Here is a 12,582-nt window from a genome sequence, read left to right as displayed (position 1 = left end):
AATTCACCCCCTCTTGGCAGATTCTGTCAATAGATTAACTCAACACTCTCTCTGAGGGCCTGGAGAACTATACGGAGATGCTGGTGGTGCTCATCATTTGATCGCGAGTACACCAAAATATCATCTATAAACACTACCACAAACTGGTCAAAGTATGGGTGGAACACTCTGTTCATGAGGTCCATGAATGCTGCCGGGGCGTTGGTGAGTCCAAACGGCATTACAAGGAACTCATAATGACTGTAACGGGTTCTAAATATCGTCTTTGCTACATCAGATTCTTTAAATTTTAACTGGTAGTACTCGGACAGCAAATCTACCTTGGAAAACACACACGCACCCTTTAATTGGTCGAAAAGGTCATCAATCCTAGTAAGGGGATAACTATTCTCGATAGTCAACTTTTTTAACTGGGAGATAAGTAATATTGACATCCTAGTGGCATGTACACATTTCTGACATAAAATAAGCTTGGTTTAGGCTGAGAATCGGCTAAACCTGTAGTTCTGATACCAATAAATGTAACACCCTTAACCCGTGTATGTACTTAAATATGAGTTAAAGATGTCACATTGACTTTTTATATATTTCGTACTTGATAACCCTTAAAATATTGTTTCATTTTCAAATTTCAAATTATCAATTAAAATCCATTTAATCGTTCGTTTAAAAATATAAAATAATATTTTATCATCAAATTTTTAATCTGAATTTAGGCAACAATTAGGCAGTTCAATGTCGTTTCTCAACATATATAAACTACCAAAATACTGCCTAATTTAATAATTAACCAATCAATTTTTAAAGCAGTTCTATCGGAACAACATAACTTTTATAATATACATGTCACTAATAAGTTAAAGATGTCTTACTGATACTATAGGTCAATAGGATTTCCCAAGAAAATATGCGCTTAGTACTTCTCACTCCAAGTATTTTTTTTCTTTATCTGAACCTACGCATGAAAATCATCACATAAGTAAAACTTAGTGAGACATTAAAATAACTAAAGCAAGATAAAACATAATTTTCATAAAGTATTATAAACATAAATCTGTAATTTAAACAAAAACATTAAAACTTCCAAATCAACTATTCTAGCTGTTTTCCTCTTGAAAACCTGAAAATCATCATCTCATGATTTTACCAAAAATCATGTAAATCAACATAAGATATAACAAACATTTCATATTCTTTTCATTCGTACATATTTCATAACTTTCATTTTATTTCCATATTCTTTTATTTCATATACTTATCATAAATTTCATATCTACCTTCATAGCCCAATATATATGTAAGAGAATACAATATACTGAGTATAACATAAGGTGTGCACTAGGCACATCACAGTGCCAATCTTAACTGAAACATATAATGCACTTCAAGTGCAATCATAGCATGAGCACCAACGGTGCAGATCATTATGTGCATGAATGTACCATAACTTAACTAATAACTGGAATGCACTTAACTTAATGGCATGCCAAATGTACCTACGACTCTCAACGCAACATACAATGAGCTTATCTATTATAATAGAATCATTAATTAATCAACGTTTGAAAATCATAAGCCTTTAAAATTCATCATCATAAAAATCGTACTTTGGCGGTTCATACCCTAAATCATTCATAAAACTTATTGAAAATATTATGGAAATCATCCATAATTAAAATTTATAAATAATACTTGAAAATAAAATGAGGACGATTTGCGAAAATTTCAAAAATGGTGGTCAAAATGAAAATGGGCAATATTCATGTGGTCACTTGTATAGTTTACCCTTTATTTTAAATAATTTACCTTTAAATTTTCAACTAATTTATAATTATACTTGGAGTCCTTTAGAATTTAAACTTTTATAAGTTAATTTATCGACGCTCATCTTTAATGGTGTGCATCGTTGCTTGTCGAGCGTATAAGAATCATCCTTTCTCTATATCTTTGTTTGAACTTAAAGATCCAACTTTCAGATAAGATTGTAATGGTAATTATTGCAAATAGAATGTAGAACTTATATTATTTGTTCTATCAGAAAACAGATAGAACCATCAATAATTGCAGCATCAGAATATTGATGTCATATTATTATCTAATTAGTTCGTTTATTAATTAATAGATCAAATATAACATATGATTAATTGTGTTTTTTATGGAGAAATTCAATTGATTTTGTTTGCATTTAATAAGTAGATAACAGCTACATATATAATTTTTAATAGGGTAAATTATAAATTTCATCACTGAAATTTATACTCACTCCTATTTTACTCATTGAACTTTAAAAGTTTTCAATTTTTCCGCTTAACTTAATACAATGAGTTTTTTAGGTAACTAAACTTTACACTCTCTAATATTTTGGTCACTCCACCGTTAAATAGTTAACGGTGTTAAAAACGACACCACTTTAAAAAAAATAGCAAAACGACGTCGGTTTACACCTATATAATAGTCCAGTTTAACGTCGTTAACTATTTAACGGACGGGTGACAAAAAGAACCCAAAGTATTAAGTTCAATGAAGAAATTGAAAAGATTCGAAGTACAATGAGTGAAATAAGAAAAGAAGTAAAGTTTAGTTTCCAAATTTGTAGTTGAGTTTCCAATGAAAGAGACTTGAGCACAATTACAAATGTTTATTTTAACTTTATAATTATTATTTCTCTTAAAAGTTGTTATATTTTATTCTTAAATATTTTAGGAATTAACATATAAGTCAAGTTTTAATAATATACAAGTTTTCTTCATCTCTAACGTATAAAACTCTAATATATTGATACAAATTGATTGTTTGAAAAAAAACAAAATGTGAAAAAAAAAAGAAAATATAAAATATAAAAAAGAAAAAAGAAAATGTAAAAAAGAAAAAAAAGAACGTTATTTGATGTGCATGTTTCTTCTATTAATTATTATGTTTGTTATTCCACATTAACTTATTTTACTATAATTTTAGTAAATATAAGAATTCGCATATTACGATATAACATCTCGTGTTTATCTATGTGTAAAATATTATGACATGTGTATTATTATTTAATTCATTAATAATGTATGAAATTATACACTATAAATATATCAAACATTAATTGTATTTATATTTTTATAAAAAATGATAAAAGATGTAAAAAAGTAACACATACGTATTATTACCCTTTGGCTTTTTTATTTTACAATAATGTAATTTTTCTTAGTTCTTTAATAAATATTAGACTACTAATTAAGCAAACCTGGAACGTGAATTCTAATTTTCATGATTATTTTTTGGTAGGCACGTGAGTTGTCGGAAGCTTTCCCTTCATTCTACAAAACTCATGCCTTGCTTTTTAATTAATCCTTCTAATCTTACATATAATTAACATAATCTGATTTTCCATACGATAAGAATCAAAGGATTCATGTGGTTGGTCGATGGCGTAATCAAACTATGATGATTTTTTTAGATAAATTAGGTAATTAAGCAACGTTTATTATGGTTGTCCTTCCAGTTCTAAAACTTTGTCCTGATTAATTCGGATAGATTCGCGTCGCACACCTGATTTTGGTGGGTGAATCTCCTAGTAGGGATTTTCTGAATACACAAACAATCGACATTGATTAAGCGAAATCAAACTGCTTACCACTTGAACCAACCCTGTTCATAGCAATGTTTTTTATACTGTTAAAAGTACTAACTTATTAGTTAATTAATGTTAATAATTTTTCCGCATATGCTGATGTGATGGTGGGTATATTAAAATATATTGATAATTAGGGTAAATATACATTTAATACCTAAACTATTAATTTTTGACCTGTTTTAATATCTAAACTTTTATTTTTTTCAAAACTATACCTAATGTTTAGTTTTATTTTATTTTGACACCCTACCGTTAAAAATTTAATACATTTAGTACCTATGCTATCCGTTTTGTCCGTTTTAGTACCTAAACTTTTAATTTTGTTTTCAATATTTAACGTTAAATTTTAAACATGGTACTAAAATAAAAAAAATTAAACTTTAAGTATGATTTTTAAAAAACCGAAAGTTTAGGTACTAATTTGCATAATATACCCTAATAACTTAATGCGTTTAGTACATAAACTATAAGTTTTGTCCGTTTTAGTACCTAAACTTTCAATTTTACTTTCAAAATTAAATTTTAAATATGGTACTAAAATAAAATAAAAATTAAATTTTAGGTATGATTTTGAAAGAAATCAAAATTTTAGGTACTAAATTCGTAATAATTAAGAAAACAACTTATGCACAGTATCCCAATAATTAAGAAAACAACTTATGCACAGAACTGCCCAAAACTGGTGGCGAATGCAAAACAAAACATTGAAAACAACCTTTGGTTTTTTTCAACGGTTTTGTCTGTGTGAATCTTGTGGTGAAGGTAAATTTATACGATTGGAAATGAAATTATGGGTTTACTTGGTCAGATAATTCAATCCTAGTTGAACATGTAAAGGGTTAATTCCACTTGTCAAGCTCATTTTATATAATAAAATAATTAATTAAATTCTGAAATATCGAGAGATAACAATAATTAAAGGGAAATTGGCCTGTCATGATTCCACTTAACATGTGTCGGAAAATGAACAAAAACAAGGATAATGAAAATGTTGTCGTTATTGGAGATGTGGTGCTATCTTCTTGAAATACTAAAACTGTCATAATTATAATGCAATTTACCTCCGAAAGTTATGCTAATATCATCTTAGGTTAATTAATTTGAGGTAAATATAATTCAGTATTTCTTTAAAATAAATTTTAATTATTAATATTAATTATTATATTTTTATATTTGAATCTAAGACTTTAAGAAATAACAATAATTTTTTTTACTATTAAAGTCTCTCAGTTCATGCATAATCTAGGTTGAGTATGATGCTGTTTTCTTACATATTTGCATGATAATATGGATTGAAAAAAACAAAATTTATTAGATGTTACTGGTCTCCCTCATCATTTTGCTGCAATACAATGGTGAAAAACCAATTAGCTTATAATTAAGAAAAAAAAGAACATAAATGTCTGCTTTTGAAGGAGATTTTGTCATTTGCAGACATCAAACAGTGTTGTGTTGTTATTTCTGGTGATTTGGATGAAATAAAAGGCATCTAGAGAAGCTGAAATCTTTGACAGAATTCATGATGTTGTGTGGACAATATGAGCAACCTGGATGATCAAAACAGAAACATAAAACATTAGCTTACTCGAGAGAGGACCGGATCTACTACTGTCTCGTTGCGAAACTGGCGGAACATTCTTCGCTCGTCGAGGAGCTGGAAACCGGTGGCGCCGTAGATGACAATGGAACAACTTGATTTTCTTCATCATCGCCGCTGTCTCCACCCCCGTCTTCTTCACTACCATCCTCTTCCTCCTCATCGTCGTCGCGTGTTTCTTCGTCGTTAATCTCGTCTCCAGAATCATTTTGATTGACGCAGTTATTGCAAACGGAAACAGTCGGGCCGAGCTTCGTTCCGGAGCCATTCCAGGGCGTTGGAGATTGACAGAGGTGACAGAGAAGAGTCCTTTGATGTTTAGCAACAAGAAAATTGGCACCATGAACTCTGGAATCACAATCCCAGCACAAGATGGCTTGATCTGATTCACAGTACATCTTTGCTAAAGAATCGCAAAGCTCACACTTTTTCATTTCTTTTCTTTTCTTTTCTCCAAAGAATTACCTTCCAGATTGATTTCCCATCATCCCATGTCCATCAGCACAATGTGTTTTATGCCAATCTATCCTGTTTGACACATGCTAAAGGGCAACTGGTCAAATGTTTATTAAATGTATAAATACCCTTTTCTTCTTTGTTTTTTTATTTTTTTTTTCTTTTTTTTTAATGTTAACCTTTTGGTAAATCTTACATCTTTTTTCTGTGTTAGGAGTAATGCACCAATAACATACAGTAAATTATAGCTGTGTTTGTTTGAAATTTTGTCAACCGTAGTAAGTACGTCTTAGCAAGACCAAGTGGATTGACTTTAAAATCAGCAGCCTTTACCCATTTCAACGAAATAAAACAAGGAATTTGAATTAAATAACCTAATCAACAAACATAAATGTATGGGGCGGATTGGTGCTGAGATTTCTTCGGTGGGATTTTAGTCACCTATGGACAACGACTACAATGGCAATCGGTACATACTCGCCAAACAAACTAGTAACTACTACATAATTTTTACTAATCATTGATAATACATATATAACCTACAGACGCAACTGCTTAAAAAATCACTTTCTTTAATTACTAAGATCGCAAGATGAATTCCTGAGTTTAAAGAAATTTAAAATCAGTATCCGATTATCGAACTAATCCTACATCTAAAGAGTCTAAAAAAGAAAATCAAAAATATGAATAGGTTATAGAGTTTAATGTGTCTTCTAAGTGCAAACAAGTATCAACATAAAAACATAAATATTCCAATCAACATGATATATCAAACTACATATTCAGTGATAGATGCATACGGAGAGTGGAAGGGGCTCTTGCCCCTCCCAAAAGTTTTGGTCTAATAATGTTTTAGGTTTTTTCGGTTTAAACTTAAAAAAATAGACTTTTGTCCCTCCAAGTTTTTTAGATTAAATACCTAATAAGTACATGCTATTTTGAATTTAGATACTTTACCTCTCTCAAGATTCGATCCTAATTTCAGCTCTGCACATGGTAATCAGACAAATCAATAGACCTAACTATCTATTATCTAAACATCGTAACAAGAGGTTCACATAACCTCGTGTCTCCTTGTAACCACACAGGATAGGATCTTCCCATTAGAAGACGAATCCGATACATGCTAACATAGACCCAAAACAAGAAGCATGATGGGGATTAAAGCTTCAAAGAGAAACTCGAGTTAACCTCCGATGAGGAACACAAAACAGGAAACATGATGAGACTCAACTCTCACCCATAATCCAGATGTGACAAAACTTCTTCCAATTGACGAAGTTGATGTTACCGGAGTTGGTTTCACCTATTGTCTTATATACATATTTGTCTACTAAAAGAAAACGTGGTTTGTATCCACTATGGGCATAAATTAGGCCGTTGATAAAGATATTATTATACGGAATCATCAATTATTTAGAGATTAAATCTTCTATACGTCTTCTCCTACTCTACGACAACACTATTTAATTTAAAACCCTCAGGTTCCCAAGCATATATTACTATTGTTATTGTCGATTTCGGCTTTTATTTTACGCTCTTCTGGTGGCTCCTGGTCTGGTCTAATTGGCGTCAATTTTTTTAATGAGTTTGACAATGGTGGCTCATCTTATTTCATTTCCCCTAGTCCAATCTTCCAATGTTGAACAGTATGAATTGATTAGATTTTCACATTAGAGACTAAATTGGATACTATTAAAAAAATAAATTAACTCTAGAATATATATGTCGCGGATTTACGTCTTATTTAGAGTGAGTATATCTCTATCTCGAAATTTAAATTTTCTTTAATTATTTATTTTAATTAATAGGTTCGTCTTAAAATTTTATTTACATCCATGGATTAAGCATGAGACCTGAATTTAATAGGTCAAATATTTAGAAAAAAAATTAAGATTTCAATTAAGTCGAGTTAAGTTTTTTTAGAATATAGGTTCGGGTCATATTCGAGTCTAAGATGAAAAATATTCAACACAACCTAAACCAAAAGATAATATAATTATACCTTATATATTTATGAATAATTGTAATAATCCTTCTATTATTTTTAATTATATCTCTATTTTATTAAATAAAATCAATATGTATATATATATTTCTGATCGAATACAAGTATGAATTTTATCTCAAAAGACAAATTGAGATTCAGTTCACATGAAATCATTCTAAATTCCAATCTGACTCAACCCATATCCATCCCTTTTTGTTCTCATTTTATACATAATTTTTGTATAATTAATAAATATGTGTGTATGTGATATCACCTTAAAAAAATATTTCTAATTCCCCTATTAAATGGATCGAGACAAAGCTGAAGGAGGAAAAGAAATTTGTGGTCAAACAAAGAAACTAGTGTTGAGATTGTGAATTCGAGTGAAAAAAGAAAGATTCTAGTTGCGTTGGAGGCCGTGAAGATGAGCTTGTTAGACTTTCTAATAATTCGACACGGTGTGGACCTTCTTGTGCGTGTGTGCTTCATAATTTACGAGTCTTCATGTTGTTTTCATTCGTGTAAACATGGAGAGGGTTTAACTTTCCTTGGCTCACAAACATTTTTTTTTGTGAGCATGAAATTGAGCGATGTAAAGCTTTCAAAGCATCTCTTTATCATTCCCACTAAATTAAACTAAAGAAAAGGGGTGGCCATCGAGCCAAGATTCTGCACATAATTTACTTGCCATGAGATTCATGCCACCCGATCAAGATATTAAGAATCTTTTGCATGGCTCAGGTGGGAATTCCCTCATGCTTTTTGAGAATAACTTTTTTTATACAAATTGTCCACATTTTACATCAATGGCTTCTTGGTAAATTGGTGAATTTTTGTTCAGTAATCAAGATTTTAGTTTCTTGCAACTTTAAATATTAGATAGTTACTCGTACAAAGTTTTGTATATTTTATTTCTTAATATTGATATGTAATTTATTAAAAGTATATGACCTCAATATTAAAAAAGAGAGCATTATTCTCTCTAAAGGTTTTGAGTTGAGTGGTTGAATCTGTAGGGTGTGTACGTATTCATTGTTAATTGACTTGAAAATTCTTAACAAAATATTATCTTATAATCACATCAGACACGATAAAAAAACATTTTCTATTAACTCTGGATTTCTATGAAATGGTGTGCCAACACTACTACTAGATGATAGTGTAGATGTGGGAACTGCTATAATAGGACTTTGTGGATGATATTCATCTTGATTGGTAAAATCCTCATCATATTTATCTCTACTGAAAATATTCCTTCAACATTTCTTTTTGCTTTATCTCAAGTGTTTAATTTCATCGAATCGAAAAACTATTGAAATAATAACCTTTTCAATGAAAGGTTTATACCTTATTTCTTTCTTTATAACTAGGCTTAAATGCACCATTGTTCTCTAAAGTATGTCATCTACATCAATGTAACGCCCCAAATCCTGGGTTAGAAGTTTTGGGCTAAGCCGAGATGGTCCTAAATTAGATAAATTAGTTTTATGAAGACTTGTTCCATATTGTGCTTGGTTTGGACTTGGGTTAAGCTCAATATGAGGTAAAAAGGGTGTTTTTAATTCTAGGATGAAATAGGAAGGACTAAAAGAGCAATTATACTATTTTTCAAAACAAAAGCTAAAATACATTTATGAGAGATGATATCACGTCGGTACCCATGCCCTTGGCCTTCACCAACTTTGTTCCTTACCTTCTTCTTCATCTCTTTCTTTTCATTTTCAAGAATTTTAGCAAAGATCAAAACTTGAGGTGCTACAAGCTTAGTTTGAATTGATTAAGGTAAGAATATTCATATCCACCTTTCAATCTTTCATTTAAGCCCCTAAAATAAAGATTTGGCCATAGAAACCAAAAATAGTTTTTAGTGGGGATTTAAGAGACCAAGTGATTCCAGCTCGTTTTTAGTGGATTTAAGTTCTAGGAAGAGTCATTAACTTCAATCCAAGCTCCTAGATGAGTTAGTAACTCATTTTCTTGCATTTGATTAGTGAAATAAATGAAAGAGAGCTCCAAGGCCAGAGGGAAGGAGAAATTGGCCCTTGGTTGATTTGAGGGCATTTTCAACATCCAGGAGACTAATGTAAGACATTCACAACTCTTTCATATAATTTGTGAGTCATTAGAATGCATTCTAGCTAAAGAGTTGAGTTATGTAGCATGAATGAGCATCCATGGTAGATTTCTTGTTTTGGTGTTTATGGTATGTTTAAAGGCTCTTTTATGACTTTTTTTTATCAAACATAAGATTTTAATAATGTTTGGGGACCTTAGTAGGGTATTTGGGTAACTTTTGGAGTCATATTCGTGCCCAAGCAGGGCATTTCTAGGCACGAGTATCAGTACTAGAAGAACAATACCAATACTATTCATTGGCTAATGTAATACAACAAATTTTGGCCAGTGACTAAAATGTAAGTTTTGAAAGTTTGGTGACTAAAGTATAAACTTTGTAAAAGTCAAGGGACCAAAATTATAATTTTAAAAAGTTATATATTTTAGCTCGTAAATGAACAATTTGACCTAAAATAAGAACTTCCGTGGAAATCAGATTTTTAGTACGAGATTTGTGTTAAAAACTATAAAACGATAAAGATCGGTATAGACACCTGATAATTGGATCGAATCAAAATTTCACAAAAAATTGAAGGATGCTAGATAAAGGTTGGAAATATTATTTCCATATTTTAGATCAGAGAAATTTAGCACAAATCAATGTGATTTTTCATATTTGATCAAATATTGAAAATTCAGTGACTAAAATGCAAATTTAAAAAATTGCATGGCCAAAGTAGAAATTCAAAGTCAAATTGATTCATCTATGACCAAAGAATATTTTAATGAAAGATGTTGCAATGGCAATTTGTAAATATCAAGTTTCATTAATGTCATTTTGGAGATTTTTCATTCATTGAATTTTAAATTCAATTAAATTGGTTTAAATGCCATGTGTATTATGAAAATTACTAGAAAAAATCAAAAGTTCTTCTCCTCCTTCAGTTGCTGCTGTGAACCCCTACAAGGTGAGAAAAAAAAAATCTTTTTTTCATTTTTGAGCTATTTTAGTAGGATTTTGGATTAAGTTGTGAAATAGAAAAATGTTCTCTATTAAATTCTCTATCATTTGATATAAGAAATACATGCTAAATATGCTTGGAAGATGAGATTAAGGATTTGGGTTCATGAAGAACATGTTTGATTTTGAAGATTTTATGAAATAGTAATAGGTTATTGATGTTGGAGATTAATTCTAGGGCTTGTGTGATGGTTAAAATTAAGTGTAAAGCCTTATATTAGGTTTGGTCAAATTAGGGTTTATGGAAACTTGATGGATTGTGATTTGATTTAATGTTTTGAGGATGAGAATTGCATGAATTTGATTCAAGGAAGTTGAATTCATGCTTAAAATTGAATGAAAAGCTTGCCCTATGTACACAGTGAGGTTCGACCATTAGGAAGAAATTAAGGGAAAATATTGAAAAATTTCATATGATCTAGAATTGATATCGGAAGTGTTCTATGTGATTTGGAGATCAATTTGCATATCAATTTGGAGCAATTTGGAAGCTTTTGGAAAAAGGGCTACTTTGCAAGTTATGAGAATTGTAGGGCATTATTGAATAAATGTGAAATTTGAAGTACTCAAAGTTAATTTATAATGATTATATGCTGGAATTTTAAGTCAGGAAGTTGTTTGGAACCAAATTACAAATTTGGTAAAATCCAAGGATTGAATTCGAAAAGTCCTTGAAGTTTAGGACTTGATTTCAAGTTTAGTAAATGTGGAAGTATCATTTGGGTAAAATATTACAATACTGGAAATTTTATTAGTATGCTGATTTTTTAGTTTGAATATGGAGTTGGGATCAAATTGCAAGTTTATAAAGGTGGATGGTTGAATTTGAAAAGTCTAAAAACTTTGGGATGAATTGCAAGCTTTGAATGTTAAAGTATTGATTTGAGTATTTTTTTAGTGTGAACTTCCCAACTACGATTTTCATGATGATGAAATTTTAAATGTTTATGATTTTTAAGACATTGATTAATAAATGATTATATTATGATTTATAAGCCCATTGTGTGTTACATTGAGAGTACATTTGTCATGCCTTTAAGTTGAGTACATTCAAGTTAAGTTATGGTATATTCGTGTACATTATGTATTACATCGTTGGTGTTTATGTTATGATTTGCACTTGGAGTGCATCTTATGATACGTTATTATTGGCATCGTGATGTGCCTAATGCGCGCCTTATGTTCTACTCGCGTACCTTGTATTCTCTTAAATATCCATTGGGCTGAGCAAAAATAAAATATGAAAGTTATGAAATATGTCGAATTGGCAAGAATTATAACATGAATATTTTATCTTATAATGTTTATCATGATTTGGATAAAACCATGAAATGATAAATTTCAGGTTTATGATGAAGAATTGCTTCATTAAGTGGTTTGAAAGTTTAACGTTTTCTTTAAACTATTTTTAATGTTTGATCATATTATGGTATTTTCATGTTTTATCTCACCTTAGTTTATTACTGCCTCACTAAGTTATACTTAGCGCATGATGATCTTCATGCGTAGGTTCGGGAAAAGAATAGGTCATGCAGTGAGGAGCCTCTCGAGCATCTTTTTTGAGATCATCAATACTATCAGCATCAGTAAGACATCTACTATGTTACTTTGACTTTTAGTGGCATGTATAATTATGTTAGTGGTTCTATTTATAAAATTTGATTTTGATTGGTTTGTAATGTAACTAGGACCATTTTGTTTTATCTAGTTTAGTTTTATTAGTATTTATAAATAAGTTGTATATATATATATATATATATATATATATATATATATATATATTACTATGTTTAAATGGTTTGAAATTTTAATAGAGTTTAGGTAGTTCTAAATAGTTTGCGAAA

At 30.1% G+C, this 12,582-nt stretch overlaps 1 protein-coding gene across 1 annotated transcript; it reads right to left on the bottom strand.

Moving 5' to 3' along the window:
* Window positions 1-5,044: 5,044 nt before the first annotated feature.
* Window positions 5,045-5,748, bottom strand: LOC120151887 (zinc finger protein CONSTANS-LIKE 4-like). Its single transcript, XM_039164198.1, has one exon. The coding sequence runs from the start codon at window positions 5,648-5,650 to the stop codon at window positions 5,225-5,227; it is 426 nt and encodes a 141-aa protein (XP_039020129.1). The 5' UTR covers window positions 5,651-5,748; the 3' UTR covers window positions 5,045-5,224.
* Between the last annotated feature and the right edge of the window lie 6,834 nt (window positions 5,749-12,582).

Source organism: Hibiscus syriacus, unplaced genomic scaffold (assembly GCF_006381635.1).
Source record: "Hibiscus syriacus cultivar Baekdansim isolate YM2019G1 unplaced genomic scaffold, ASM638163v2 tig00111070_pilon, whole genome shotgun sequence".
NCBI lineage: Eukaryota > Viridiplantae > Streptophyta > Magnoliopsida > Malvales > Malvaceae > Hibiscus > Hibiscus syriacus.
This window is presented reverse-complemented; position numbering and strand designations above follow the sequence as displayed.

Coding starts and splice junctions, on each gene's coding strand:
- LOC120151887 (XM_039164198.1), bottom strand. CDS start 5,650: ATGAAAAAGTGTGAGCTTTGCGATTCTTTAGCAAAGATGTACTGTGAA.